Source organism: Clytia hemisphaerica, unplaced genomic scaffold (assembly GCF_902728285.1).
Source record: "Clytia hemisphaerica strain Z4C2 unplaced genomic scaffold, Clytia hemisphaerica genome assembly, whole genome shotgun sequence".
NCBI classification, from domain to species: domain Eukaryota; kingdom Metazoa; phylum Cnidaria; class Hydrozoa; order Leptothecata; family Clytiidae; genus Clytia; species Clytia hemisphaerica.
The window spans coordinates 575,181-590,964 of record NW_027103855.1 but is presented as its reverse complement, the minus strand read 5'-3'; the positions used below and the strand labels follow the sequence as shown (position 1 = coordinate 590,964).

Sequence of the window (15,784 nt, the reverse complement as noted above, 5' to 3'; positions counted from 1 at the left end):
CTAATGTTTCTGTGTTCCGGCCAAAATAATGCCACAAGATGGAAACTTCGTATGCTAGCCATCTGAGGTCTCCTCCTAGCCTTAAAAATGGGAATACGGGTCAAACCTGCCCCACACGGAAAGAAATATAGACTATGTTCGTAATGTAAAAGCAAAATTCTAATACCTCGAAGTTTCTGAGCTGGAGAGAGTGGGCAACAGCTTTGGTTATTACAGCTTATTTTTCAATAGACTGCTAACCCTTCAAATCTCTGGTACGTTTACACCAGTGTGTGATATAATGATTTAATGAAATATTTTGTTTTTACACAATTTATCTTGCAAATGAAAAAATGATAAATGAGAAAATATCATGGTTCGGTATTGCTCTAATTATCAAAAACGATTAATGGAATTAAGTTTTTTCGGTCTCCTTCTCATAAGTTTTGACAATGTGAAACAGTATTCCACAATCTATGAATAGTGAATTACAGGACCACAATAACTTGTTTAATCTGACTGAAATTTGCCAGCATCTTTACTGCGACTTATTTAATAAGAATGAAATAAAGACAATTTCCAGTCCATTTATATTTGAAACCCGGTAGAACATACTAAAAAATTCTCCTTGTATCTTTTATATCAAGAACCTTGACAGCGACATTAATTTTCTGTATAGGAGCATCTGAGATATTCAAAATTTGGTATGCTCAAAATTTAGGTGACCCCTGTGTTTAGTGTTCTTTATTCATTTCTATCACGTAAAACAAAACGACAAAAAAATTTGAAACCAAAAATATTTAGAAACGGTGGTTCTAGAGGGGAAAGAAATTAAAAATAAAAATCGTATATAATCGTACAAAAAACTACATAAATCTACCGATAATGAAAAATGTAAAACAAAGGTTTTATTCTAGGGAAATATCCCTGTATTTAGGTGTCCCAATTAGGCCTAGGCTAGGGGTTAATTGGTTTGCGATGTGACTTGTTGTTAACACAAGTTGTCGGGAAAAAATGAAAATGTAGATCTTTTCTACTGGGAAAATCTTTTAAGAAAAACCCTTTGCCCATTGATTTTAAAAACCCAAAGGGGCTAGATTCGAAACTTGGATGGGAAATGAAATTTTGTACCTAAAACCGCGACCCGCGTAGCCTTTACACAAACGCCGGATCAAAAATAAAATACATCACTATATTTCAAAAAATATGCCACTTATAAATAAGGAAATGGTTCGAATCAATCCTTCGTTCTATAAGCGGCGTAAATCCTAAGGCTTCACTTATTCTTGCTTGAGAAAGGTTGAAGCTTCTTCTCTAGCTCCCTCGGGGCATTAAATTGAATACCTTTGTCCTCCTAGTTGCAGGCTACCGTCAGGTACCAGAGGCTACTCCATCAGGGCAGTTCAGCCTTGTTAATGACGAAGTAAAGAGTCTATCAAAAAATTTCCTCCGAACGCAAGAAAAGCTGAGCTATTTAGCCTGTGAAAATGCGATAGTTCTGGTCTTTAACGTTATCAGTAAAAAAGTGAAGAAAGAAAGTAGCTAATTTGCATATTATCCGACTCATTTAGTTTCACAGCGGAGCCTTTGCAAATGATTAACCAGTGCACTATATGGTATTCGTTCTCCTTAGATTAAAGGTCAAGCTTCCAAGTGAGCTCTTTTCACTTAGAACTAAAGCTAGAAGAGGGACGAGAAACATATTTTTCAAGGTATTCCGTTTTCATCAAAATCTTCTTTCATCTTTCTAGCTTATTTTCCAAGGTGAGATCGGCTCTGGCATTACTCACACATCAGATATCGCTTTAGACGACATTGTAGTCACTGAAGGCGTTTGTCCAATGCCCAAACCGCCACCCACGCCCAACCCATGTTTACGAAAGTGTAAAGATGGTCGATGCATTTCTAGTGAGAAAGTGTGTGATTTTTATCCGGATTGTGCTCAAGGAAGCGATCCTACAGATGACTCTGACGAACATGGATGTGATGGATGCGATTTTGAAAATGGTATGAAATACTGTTAACCCTTTTCGTGCCATTTGACCAATAACGTAGGTTGGTCATTTTGGTGCTTCAAAAAGACAGTAAAATCAAGCATTGAAATTTAGCTTGAAATTGGTAAAGATCTTTTTCAAAAGATAAAAAACGAAGATTTACAACTTGCTGATTTTTAAAACCATTGGTGTAAAACCTTTTAGAAAAACGCTTATTAAAGTTGAAAGAAATTTGAACAGCATAAGTTCAATTTTGGTACGGAAAGGGTACTTTGATTCTCCAGTTTAATATTAGGATGATTATTCGCTATATTTGAAAAAGAATCTTACTGAGGTCTCTTTTAATTGCCTTTACAATTCGTACAAATTATTTCTCCTGTGATCATACCCCTTTGATCCGGAAAAAGACGTTTAATCCATACAATACTTTCAAAATTCCAGGAACCTGTTTCTACCAAGACACAAGTAAAGGAGTTTTCAAATGGAGTCGTAAAAATGGGCGAACAGGCTCCTTCTTAACAGGACCAAGTAGTGATCATACCAAAGGAAATTCCTATGGCTATTACGTGTACGTTGAAGCGTCTGTCGGAAACAATTACGATCTAGCCACGTTAAACAGTCCAACAATCAAGCAAGTTGCATCAACCTGCACAATGACTTTTTGGTACCACATGTATGGCTCAAGCATCGGTGAATTGACAGTGTACATCCAACAAGGATATCGAATGACCAATCTATGGAATATCTACGGAGACCAAGGTTCGATTTCTTCCCTTGAATAGATAAAGAACAACTTCGTGTGTATATCAACTAGGGTGTATATTAGGCTTTATTCATTTTATTGATTGACGTCCTAAGATAACGTTGAACAGCCTCTAAGACGCTGGAAGCGACGTTTGGATGTAGAGAAGTTTCATTTTAGAATCAGCAAACTTTTCTTCACGACTATATACTGTTACAAATATTTTTGGCAGAATACGAGCTAGGAAATCTGTCTGTCAAATGCAAAGATATTGTTCCTGTCCACTTATTCCATTCGATTTACTTTTAAGGTAACAAATGGAAACAAGCAACGGTGTATTTGAATCGCCGCTCCAAACCTTTCTCACTGAAATTCATCGCACAACGCGGTCGAACGTTCCAAGGGGACATTGCTATCGATGATATCACATTAAACAATTGCGCCCTTCCGGCACCTGCCAAGTATTGTAACACCCAATATTCCTTCCGTTGCATGCAGACACGTGCGTGTGTTAGTTTGTACGACCTTTGCGATTACACCGACGACTGCGGTGATGGCTCCGATGAATTGAATTGCAATTACCGACATTATCCTTATCGGTAAGCTTGATTGTTGCCATCGTGTCTAAAGTTTGTAACCTTTTGCAAGTATTCATAAAACAGGTCGAGACAAGCTTACCCAAAGACCTTCTTTGAGATTGATAACTTAGTCAAGATGTTTCAACTTCGAAAGCTTTTACTTCTAGAACCCATTTTCGTTCTTTTATTTTGTTATGTTGCTTTGTGATACAATCAACATACTTGTTAATTAGCCTCTTTGTTAGCCTAAAGTTTTATACCAGTCCTTTTTTTATTATAGATGTGATTTCGAATGGGGTTTATGTCAATGGTACAATATGAATGATGACGATTTCGACTTCAAGCGAACAAAAGGACACACTGATTCCTTCGGTACTGGACCCACTTACGACCACACTACATTAACAGCTTCAGGTAAATGAAAAGAAAAAGATATGAGATAGTTTAAATAAACCGTGCCCAATCACATCAGCAAAGTCAGAGAATTATGCCCGATTTTTGCTTGGATCTTTTAAAACAGCTTACTGATTTGATCCATTGATCTTAACCCTATTATTATCAGGCTTTTTCGGATTTCGTATTCTCAAGGGGGGGTGTTTTCCACCAGCCTTGCATAACTTTTGATCTAGAAAAGATATTGACTTGAAATTTGGCAGAAATGTTCTCTACCATAAAAAAAGTTCATAGAAAAAAATTCGGGTTGATGACGTCATCATAAAGGTGATGACGTCATCACAAACTTTCACATTTATCGCTGACCAATGAAAAAGTACTATTCAATAAAATAGCAATTAAAGTTGAACGAATGGAGATTTTTCAATTCTGTTTTGAATTTCTAAAAGCCAAAATAAATATCTTTAACATATTTGCCGGTTTTTAACATACTAACAAAATTGACGTTTAAAATCCATGCAGAAAATGAGTAAATTTTTTCAAAAAACAATGACGTCATTTTTGATGACGTCACCAGTTTTTGAAATTTTTTTAAATATTTTTTAAAATTTATTATTGATACCTAAAACCTGTCAAAATTTGAAGTCAGTTGGATGCCTAGATCAAAAGTTATGCTAAATTTAAGATTTTGGGATTTTACAGGGTTTTAGCTGGATTTTATGATATGGCTGCACAAAAAAGTCATAAAACCTGATCTGGTCGGTGTATAATTGTAAAATTTGGTATACATGTTTCTAATAGGATTATATTAAAAGTCAAAAACTTTCAGAGTGTTAAAAAAAATTTTCAGTGAGCTATTAGCAAAAGAGTGCCAGCCTGGTGGAAAACACCCCCCCCCCTGATAAAAATAGGGTTAAACAGGTAGAAGATTTTTTCGTAAAACTTCCCTTTATTCTATTACAGGTTATTACATTTATGCTGAAGCGTCTTGGCCACGCAAGAAAGGAGATACAGCACGTTTAGTGTCAGGTACTTTGATGAGCACTGGTATATTCAGTGATTGCATGTTCAGATTCTACTTCCATATGATTGGTTACCACATTGGAACGTTGAGGATCAAAACCAGAGATTGTGTTGGTTGTGTGGAACATGTGTGGTGGAGTACGGACACTGCTTCTGTTGATAACTGGATTCGCATGAGGGTGCCTTTGTACTCATTGAAACCATTCGAGGTATTTGTTTTGCATTCAAAGTTTTCGATAAATTTCGCAGTTTCTACTTTATGTATTTTTTTCAAAGTGCTTTCTTTAAAGTGCAAGCGGTGAAGGATTAGAATCGGGCTTGTACCTCTGATTAAATTATATAAAAAAAGTCTATCAACACAAGTCTAACACACAAAATATCTCCCCACCCTAATTCAGGTGATCATCGAAGTTGAGCTTGGCGATGGATATGCTGGAGACATTGCATTCGATGATTTATCCTTCGAAGGCTGCTCACAATATTTCGGTCCACTTCCCACTTCTCCTCCAACGACAACGACCACCACTCCGTGTCCCAATCATCAAATCTTCTGTTCCGCTGATTCGAAATGTATCGATGGACGATTGAAGTGTGACCATAGAAATGATTGCTCTGATGGCGAAGATGAGATTAATTGTGGTATGTTTTAATTGATTTCCTATTGATTTCTTAACTTGAAATTCTAATCGATAGTACAGAAATAGAAGTAGTACTAGAAATGGTCGACTAAACGGGTAAAGTTTATCATTTTTATTTTTGTATCAAAGGAAATTGTGACTTTGAGAAGGACATGTGTTTGTACACCGACAATAGTTATGGTATCCACTCTTTCAAACGATCTAAACCACTCAATGACGGTACAAAGAATGGTCCGAGCAGAGACAAGACCAAGAATAGCACTCAAGGTAACGTTTGCTTATCCATTTTCAAAATACTTATTCTGCTAAGATAGGTATCGTAGGTCATGTAAGGATTTTCGCTGAAATTGTTTTCTTTAAGGATCACTTCGTTTGGTTTAACAAACATCTTATAACACGTCAACTCGAGCTTTGACACTACGTTTTTTCACGTCCATACAACGTTAGATGTCCATTCTTTTGACGCTATAAAACTTTAATGAGCAGTAAATGTTTTTAAAGTCATTCTTCTAAAAGTTTGATCTAACGTATTCTTTTTCATAGGATATTTCGCAATGTCAGTAGATGGTAGCGGTTATTTTGGACCAGTCGCTACGTTGGAAAGCACCCACCTTCTGCCCACAGCACCTGAATGCAAAGTTCAGTTCTCATACTATCAGAACACGTCACAAGGCCTGGGCATGATGGTCAGAACGGAAGAAGACTGGGGCTACAATACGACAACAGTTGTCAATTCCATGATATATGCTGGTGCAACAGAAAGTGTGGATAAATGGCAACAAATGACGGTTGGAGTAGGTGCCAGACCTCCAGGTAAATTGCACGTTGACTTGTATACCTTCAACAATTTCACTCTTCTTGACAATTATTGCTTTTCACAAATACATACCAACTGAAGTAAATGTCTGTGAATCAGGTTTAAGGTGTTACTCGACCTACTGGTGAAGAGACTGTTTTTAAATTTTGTTCAATGTTTCTTAGTGAGACAGAAATCTGACAAAACAATATCCTCTACAGGTTGGAAATTACAATTTGAGACGAACGATAAATACCTGGCAATCGATGACATCAAACTTGTGGATTGTGCTTTCCCTCAAATACAGAGTTATTGCGGTATGGGTCACGTGACATGTGACAATGGGGCATGTGTTTACGGAGATCAGGTACGTACTGTGAGAAAAAGACTGACGTGTTTATAGTAATGTAAATCTTATAGGATAATGCGATGACTGCTACGGGATAATCTTATGTTTTTGTCATAATTTATCTCTGCTCTCCAAACTATATTGTAAACTCCAGAAAGAAACTCTTACCAATTCATTCAAAGTTATAGGATCATATAGGAATTGATAATGTCTGATAATTACTTTTCATCAAAATTACGTTTTTCATAGATTTGTGATTTTGCCAACGATTGTGGAGATTTCAGTGATGAGAAACCGGAGATCTGTGCCAACAATTATGTTGAACGATGCAACTTCGAAATGGACACGTGTAATTGGTACCAAGATCAAAACGACGAATCTGATTGGATGAGAGGGAATGGAGACACTACTTTCTATAACACCGCTCCTGGTGTCGATCACACTCACGGTTTGTTTATTATCTTTTAGGTTGCATATTCTATAGCAAGCAGAAATTTAAGACCCAGGTCTTGGTTACACATCTGATCGTTTTGAGATCGAAAACTATTCACGAAGATGTTGGAAAAATATGGCCTAAATAACAAATGTTATTGTTAATAGTTTAGAATACCTGGACATTTAATCAGTAGATATTTTTACTTTTCGACATCTCAGGGAACGCTAAAGGTTGGTTCATGTACATGGCCACGTGGTTGGTGTTCAATTCCAATGAAACTGCTCGATTGCTCTCCCCAGTATTCAAGCCAACCAATTACCAGTACTGTGAGATGCGCTTCCACTACCACATGTTTGGTGATGACAAAGATATTCTTTCCATCAAGTTGAGAACGTCTGCTGATCCTAATGCTCCAATGCAAACTTTGTGGAGCAAAACAGGTAAATTGTGTTTTCATCACTTTGTTTGTGATTCTATACAATATTGAGAATCATGTTTATCGTAACGTAGAACGGTCATGAAATTTCTCATTTCGGCTCTTGTACAGTCAACAGTCAATTTTATCCAAAACATGCTTCTTATCTTCTTATTCTTTTCTCGTTCTTTAAATCAATTTTCATTGTGAGTTTTAATACATTTAATTGATTTTTCTACAACAGGTGACCAAGGAAAATTCTGGCATAAAGACTACGCCTACATTCAATCACACTCCACTTTCCAAATTGCTATTGAAGCCACTATGTTCAACCCTGGGTTGTTTGGATTGAATGATGGGTTCATCTCCATTGATGACATTTCATTCTCCAAGAACTGCAGAGTGGATTTCACAGCCACTTTGAATCCTCTACCGTTTACACCAACTCCTCCCCCTGGATGCAAATCTGGAGAATTTAGGTATGTTGGGAAAGCCAGTTCGCTTTTAGTGCGCACTTTTTTTTGCCACCATTTGTTTGGAAAACAGCATCGTGAAAATTAGTCTCATAATGTTGATATGGTTTTCATATTTTAGCGTAAAAAAATGCAAACTTAAAACGTGCATCTCTAATTTACATTTACATTTATTCAATCTATTCCGAGTTTGAATTTTTTTTTACCTGCTACCTTCTTACCTATATGCTAAATCTATATCTGCCTGGATCTTATATTCCCTTGAATCTGCTTGGATAAGATTTCCCTGCAAATTCATTCTCTGTATTTTTACAGCTGTGGAGACGGCAAATGTATCGATTACACAAAAGTTTGTAATTTCGTGAAAGATTGTGATGATGGATATGATGAAGTTTATTGCACCTCCAAATGTGATTTTGATGACAACACCATGTGTTCTTGGTATAATTCCTATTCCCAGCATAACAATATGAGGTGGAAACTCCATCGTGGTGCCGCTTTGGGTGGAAGTGGACCCACCACCGATCATACTAAAGGAACTGACAAAGGTATTAGTTTATTCAAATTTTAGACCTAAGAATTCCAGTGATCAATTTCGCATTCCATTATTGACCTACCATCGTGACGGAGCTACTTATCCCCTCCCCACTGGGAGTAATCCAAATTCGATGTTGAAGGGAGGAATTTTACATCCAATAACTCACATCCATTGCGAGTTTTATTTATCTGCACTTTGAGTACGGCGTAGCGAGCACCTCACCAAAACCGGAATTTTTCATTCCGTGAATTGACGGTGACGTCTAGTGTAGGCTAAGTACGGCGGAGCTATTGAAGGGATTGGCAACAACCCGCAGTTTTGACCCGAATATTTGATGACGGTAATTCACCGTCGTCCTCAGTCAGTAAGAATCTTGAAAAATCAGAAGCTAACCGTCTCCGTTGCAGAAAAACACCAATATATAACCTCGATAATATTGAAGATAAAAAGGTTGGACAAATAATTATGTCCAGAATGTACACGTCATATTTAGTGCGAAACTCGAAGAATTCTGCGGCGTTCATCTCGCGCGTCAGCTCGTTGTTGCTTTGAAATTGCGAGCCTTTTCAGTCTATTTGAGTCTATTAACTGTCGCATAACGATGTTTGAATTACAATTTTCATTGAACTTATTCTTTTCCTTCAAGGCACTTACCTTTTAATGGAATCAGACAAGGGTAAGAACAAGATTTATCCGACAGCTCAAATCATCAGCCCATGGTTTTACCACGGAGCTTACGATTGTACTTTCACTTTCTGGTACAACATGTGGACTCAAAACATGGCATTGAATAGTGACGTTCGCTTAAATGTTTACTATCGAAAGTATGGCAAAGACACTTTATTGACCAGGACCAGACAGCTGACAGGTTCACAATGGAAAGAACAGAAAGTGACATTACCGCATTGTCCAAACGATTTCAGTGTAAGTTCATAGTTGAAAGGAGCAGTGTTTTTCTATTTAGTACCGCCCTCTCAAAACAGCCACTGGAACTAAAGCTGAATTCAAAATCCACGAAGCCTAAACTGTGGTATTGGAATTGAAAGATTTCAGGAAATACATATTTTATTGTTAGTTGTGTATCGCTTCGAATATGGCTACTACATGGACAAGGTCCTTTTTGACTGTCCTTTTTTTTAGTTTCCCTAATCTACCTATATACCCTAGCCTGCAGTTTTATTCGGTTTTATAGAAGAAAAAAAAGAGATAAGTTACCTTTCTATAGCAATAAATAAACATTCATCTATAGCTGGTTATCGAAGGTACTGGCTTCGATGGTTTCCAAACGGACGCTGCTTTGGACGATTTCTCTTTCGACTGCGCTGAGAAGAAACCAACCACGTGCGCCAGTGATCAATTCACGTGTAGCAAAACTCAACAATGTGTTTCGAAGAACGATTTGTGTGATAATGAACCTAATTGTTGTGATGGTTCTGATGAAGATATCCAAACACTCTGCAAAGGATACACCAAGTATGCTTTTAATTTTGAATGTCTGAAAAGTGTATAATTCTCACTCTTGGTTAAGTTCATTAAGCATTAACCCTCTGTAAAGGCTAAACCAAATATGCAAAACTTTAAATCAAGTGGTTTGATAAAGCCTAGAATTCGCCATTAGAGTTCGCGATTCTACTCTCAGATGATTATGAATTTGTCAGTCAATATTATCCACCCAACTTTCACCTTCCATTCCACTTTCTTCAGGTACGATTTCGAGCAAGGCTTAAACGGCTGGGTACAATTACAAAACGACAGTATTGATTGGACCATTTACAGCGGACGTACGGTCGATTCTTCGGGAATGTTCGGACCGCGTGTTGATCATACTACGCAAGAAGAACATGGTATGTTCGTTAGACTAAACAAGTTATTTTTGCCGAAAGCTTTTACTTTGCAAATGATAGTGGAGGCTAGCAAACCTCGTCGCTAAAAAGCTTATAAAGTTTTAAAGAGAGAACATTCCAATAGCACATTTTCTTAAACAATCCATCTTCCAGGTCGCTACTTCTACGTGGATGCTTCCTCTCACACAAAAGGCGACAATGCATCTCTCGCTTCCCCAACTCTCGCCCCGCTCTCCTCAACCAAAGATTGTCAAATGACTTTCTGGTACAACATGCGAGGTAAAGGGATCGGTACACTCTCTGTTTACATGGCAACCAAATATGGCATCCTTGACAACAAGATTTGGGCCAAAACGGATGATCAAGGTGCTGGTTGGAACAAAGCCAAATTGAAACTTACAAGTGATAAAGACTTCCAGATTATCTTAAATGCAGAAATCGGAATCTCCAATCGTGGTGACGTAGCAATTGATGACGTTATTTTCAGTCCTGATTGTGTTTTCAACGGAAAACTATTGCCTGGTAATATATTTTTTTCGATTGTGCAACCTAGTAAAGTTCTTTTTATTGTCATTAATTAGTTTTATGTCATCAGCGTCTTATCCGAAATCAATAGAGGCAAAAGAGGGAAAATTATATTGAAGACTTATGAAGAGTAACTTTCAGTATCTTTTCATAAAATATCTATGGACATTTAAACCTCTTGAAAACCAATTCAAACCACTTTGCCATTTTTTAGGTGCGCCCAAACCACCACCAGTGGACCCATGTTTACCCAAATTCCAATGTCGATTGAGTGGACAATGTATACCAGCCAATCACAAGTGTGATTTCGTGGTCGACTGTCCCGGTGGCACGGACGAAGACTTCGAAACGTGTGGCTATCCTCAGGGCTTTGAGAAGAGCATCCAACCATGGATGGACGATTACACACAAACGTATCATTTCGCACCCAACCAAGCTGGTAATGGAAGCAAACCCAGTGATATCGGTGCGCCTAAAGTAGATGGACGAAACGATCCTAAAGGTATATTCACTTTGTAGAGTAACCCACAAAGTAATGTCATGACTCACAGATCTTCATGTTTCCAGCTTGGAAAAAAATAAATCAACGACATAGCGTAGACCGGAGGAACGCAAAATTTGTGTAGGAAAGCAGATTTTTGTGACAAAGTAATTATATGTTCACGATATAAAAAGATAATTACTGTGTCATAAAAATCTGCTCTCCTACACAAATTCTACGCCCCTCTTGTTAGCGTAGACAAGCCTACACTGTCTACACTTTTTCATTTCAGGATACTATCTGTACTTGGACTCTTCTCAACGAATCAAGGACCACGCAGCTAGCATCAAAACACCTGTTTATGGAGCCGCTTTCTCTGAGTGTGTTATGGAGTTCTCTTATCACATGTATGGACGAAACATCGGTCTGTTCGAGATCGATCTATACAATAATGCAAGTGGTTTTGATACCTACCCAACCAAAATGTTCGAATGGAAAGGTTTGTTACTCTTTTGATATTGAGAATAGAACATTTAGCGAGAAAAGTAAAAATCAGGTCACGGTAGATATTTCTCAATGCTTCTTTGATAGTACCCCACTTAGCATGCCCCATGACTTTATCAGTCCAAAGTTTTTGAACTTCCATCGTCTCTGGTATCAATTATAAAGGCAATAATTATTTCAGCATCATGATTGTTATTTTTTTCAGATGATACAGGTGTTGACGCATGGCAGAAAACACAAGTGTATATTGGACGACGCAAAGAACCTTTTTATTTGATCTTCACTGCGCATGTTGGTGGAAACCCTCAAGGTCTTGGAAACAAACATCAAGGGGATATTTCCTTCGATGAAGTCAATTTCAAAAACTGTGGACATCAGCCTGTCTGCTCGGGAAATTTAACAGGAAAATTTGTGTAAGTTTAGCGCGTCCTTTCTTTTATTTGTCCCATTAGATAATTTCTTTATAAGATGGCAAAGCAAACAACACTTACGAGGTGTGCATCTTCATATGTCATTTTGAATAAAAAAACAACAATTCAAAAATGGACTGCCGTGGCTCTTCTAATTTGAAAGATTTAGTTTCGAGCCGGGCGATGGCTTTAAAATTCTAAAAGTAATCAGTTTCCGTACACCATGGAGATTGCCATCGCCCTGGACTATTAACGCCTGTTAAATATTTTCTAAATTAACTTTGACTTTATATTTCCAGTTGTGGCAATGCACGTTGTGTGGACATGAACAAAGTGTGCGATTTGACGGACGATTGTGGGGACTCATCTGACGAACACATCGCTGGTGAATGCAAAGGCTACCTTGGATGCAACTTCGAAAGTTACGATCGTGATCCTTGTAATATGACGCAAGATGAATCAGATGATTTTGATTGGTATTTAGGATCGAGTTTCACACCTTCTTATAACACAGGACCTACCAGAGATCATACCCTTGGAACAAGTGAAGGTTAGCCTATTTTGATTTTACGAGAATCCTTGTGAAATTTGCTCACTTGAATTTTGTAATTCTGACTTAGAACATGATAAAATAGAAGGGGACTTTAGACTTTAGTTTTTATATTGTTATGGAAGTAACTTTAGTCGGGAGACTTTAATCAGATGTATTTTCGAATGATATCTGATGATAGGATGATAGGACAGAGGCCATAGATGATCAAAAGCCTTTTTTCGCAACCGGAAACTTTTGAAGTCTAGTGCCGAAACCTCTCTTTGATTTCCTTAAATTCCTTTGGTGATTCCCTGTTGACTGCATGATGCGAAATTTTCACTTTGGTGCTAAGTTCGTTGTCGTAGATCTGATAAAATATCTTCAAAAGAAAATTTGCATTGTTTGATAGATGCAATGGACTGAATAAAGATGAAAATTTTCACATTCACTTGTTAAAAAGTTTTCTTATGAATGGGTTCGATTTTCTTCCTTATTTCACGAGAATTTCATCCTCCTATAGTCATACTTCCATCATATTTGAAATGATTTACAGGACTTCCGCCCTCACCTTACTCGATTTCTCAAAAGCACAAGCTTTTTTCTCTTTTTCTTCGAATTTCTATAATTTGAACAACTGTTAAATCCTACACCACGAGAGACACGTAGTCCAAATTAGCCCAAAATACTCCGTCCATGACTTTTAGTCTTTTCTCTTGACCACCCTTTTGTCAAAATGAGTATGAAAATGGTATTTGAAAAATATCAAAATTGGCAGGTTTAAATGCAGTTACAAGCTTTGAGGCCATTTTGAAAATGAGGATCTCGAAAAACAAATTGAATCAATATTAACTTTTTCAAAAAAAAACGAACACATTTTTAAAATAAATCTGGTGGGGATGGTTTTTCAATAATTACTATAACTTATAATAAAGAGATAAATTTTTTAAGTTTGAAAATTTTCTTCATAGGTCATTACTGGTACATTGAAGCATCCTCGCCACGTAAACAGGGTGACCGTGCACGTTTGATCTCACTTCCCGTCGCTGCACGTCCCAACGGCCGCTGCACCTTACGTTTCTTTTACCACATGAACGGAGATTACGATGAAGGTTTACGCGTTTACATTTTGAAGCAAAAAGACGGAATCTTAGATCGGAGGTTTAAAGAAACAAAGAATTACGGGGATATGTGGAAACCTGCTTTCATCGATCTCTCAAACGATACTGATAAATTCCGAATCGTATTTGAAGGTACGTCTCTACTTATTTCTAGGCACAGGTCGTTTTTTAGGCAAAAGGAATACCGGTTTTTGTAATTTTAGTCTTCAAGCGTGTGGTCATTAGAGAGATAGCTGAAACAAAACATCCTATTTTCATCAAACCATATTTTTAGGTGTTGTTGGTGCGACATACAGAAGTGATATTGCCATAGATGATGTGGTTCTCAGTCCAGATTGTTTGACCAACTCCTCCAGAATATTCCCCACCACCATACCATGTCAAAAGAATCAATTCACATGCCGCGCCAGTGGCCAATGTATCTCTAACTCTTCCAAATGCGATGGTTCCAAAGACTGCAAGGATGGCTCCGACGAAGTGGGTTGTGGATCCATAACACCGGCTCCATTTGGAGGTGACCCGTCAAACAAATCAACGAATTTAACCATCATAGCAGCCAGTGTGGTGGGTGGATGTATTTTGTTGTTGGTGCTGGTCATGGTCGTCTATCTTATCCGGAAACGAAGAAATGAGAAAAATTTGCAACTCTTCTCTGTCTTTTATGATCCCGCCAATCCTAATAATGCGTAAGTGCTTAGTGATTTTGTAATATTTTATTACAATTATTTTTTTATCCAGTCAGGATATTTTTTTACTTTAAAATTCTGATATATGGTTGTCCTTTTCAAAAAAGAGAATTGTACGACACCAAGAAGCCAATCTTACTCTCAGAAGATTTAAACCTTTGTCTTTTCTGGCGAATTTAGGAAACCGTCCAGCACCGTGAAGGACTCTTCAATGGACGAAAGCGTATCTTCATCAAAAGGAAAGCAAAAGAAGAAAAAAGAGAAATTAAGCATGAAAAAATCGTCAGAAGGAGTCTCCAACCCAGTCTATGACGAAGACAATATGGCGGAATTCTCTATGGGAGATGTAGATACAGATATGTTCCCTGACGACAATTTCCAAGTAACCATGGATACGAAAGGAGGAGCAACTTCAATGGCAAACCCTCTTTACCAGGACCCTTACATGGAAGACGATGACTCTCCACTTTCAGGGTATTAAACTCGTGCCTGGTGGGATGACTTCATTTCGAACTTTCAAGAACTTTTGTTCATTTTGAACTGTTTAAAGCTCTTTCTTCTAAAGAGCAAGATTGAAGGAGGCGAAGAAAAATGATATTTTCTAGCGTTTTTTTTTAATTTACATTTTTTAGTCATAATATTAAAATTCTATAAATATTTGAAGATAATTGTTGTTTTTTGTTTATTTGTTTATTTGCTAAGGGTTTTGTTTTGTGTCATTCTTTAGGGTTATTTACTTTCATGTACATAGTCCAATACGCATCTATTTTATTTTGGTTTTTGTAAAGAAAATTATTTGTCCTTATTTGTACGTTTGAGTTTGATTTTTAAACAATTTATAGATACGATTTGATAATTCCTTTATGTAAAATAAATGAACTAATTTACTTCATAGACGTTATCCGGTTTGTAGCAAGTTTTTGACGATAATCTGTTAACCATAAATCGAGACAAAAGGTCTGTGCCTTGTGAAAGAAACCAGTGTCCAGGGTAATGTTTCCAATTTAGAATGAAGCAATAATTGGCTAATTCTCTTTCTTTGTTCACTTTTTACGAAAAATGATTTCTTCACCTTTTCGTTGGGTAAGATGTTGCTAATCGACGCAAAGGAGTTCACCTTTTTAACGCTTTATCGTCAAAAATCTTATTTCGGAAAAATTATTTTGAGCTAGAGTGTTATTTTTGGCATCTTCAGTTCACTATATATAACGATATGGAGGAATAATTAACACAATATCAAATTTTCAAATCTGAATCACCATCGATAGCAACAGGTACTCATTACACTTCACCATCAATTTTTCAAATTCTTGAATTTCAAGCCATGCAT

At 37.2% G+C, this 15,784-nt stretch overlaps 1 protein-coding gene across 1 annotated transcript; it reads left to right on the top strand.

Annotated features, from left to right (window-relative positions):
• The first annotated feature begins 28 nt into the window (after positions 1-28).
• On the top strand, positions 29-14,935 carry LOC136808154 (MAM and LDL-receptor class A domain-containing protein 2-like). Its single transcript, XM_067064696.1, has 25 exons — positions 29-49; positions 1,731-1,986; positions 2,415-2,732; positions 3,026-3,314; positions 3,574-3,707; positions 4,650-4,918; positions 5,108-5,348; positions 5,477-5,614; positions 5,891-6,160; positions 6,365-6,510; positions 6,742-6,940; positions 7,147-7,368; positions 7,588-7,822; positions 8,132-8,364; positions 9,001-9,278; positions 9,604-9,827; positions 10,059-10,198; positions 10,352-10,720; positions 10,938-11,225; positions 11,497-11,703; positions 11,914-12,121; positions 12,418-12,668; positions 13,619-13,900; positions 14,043-14,454; positions 14,635-14,935. The coding sequence occupies exons 1-25, from the start codon at positions 29-31 to the stop codon at positions 14,933-14,935; spliced, it is 5,931 nt and encodes a 1,976-aa protein (XP_066920797.1).
• Positions 14,936-15,784: the final 849 nt, after the last annotated feature.

Bases quoted from the DNA above. Each gene is read 5' to 3' on its own strand.
- LOC136808154 (XM_067064696.1), top strand. From the start codon at position 29: ATGCCACAAGATGGAAACTTC. The intron at 3,315-3,573 runs GTAAGCTTGATT...TTTTTATTATAG, and splicing joins TACCGACATTATCCTTATCG to ATGTGATTTCGAATGGGGTT. The intron at 14,455-14,634 runs GTAAGTGCTTAG...TGGCGAATTTAG, and splicing joins CCCGCCAATCCTAATAATGC to GAAACCGTCCAGCACCGTGA.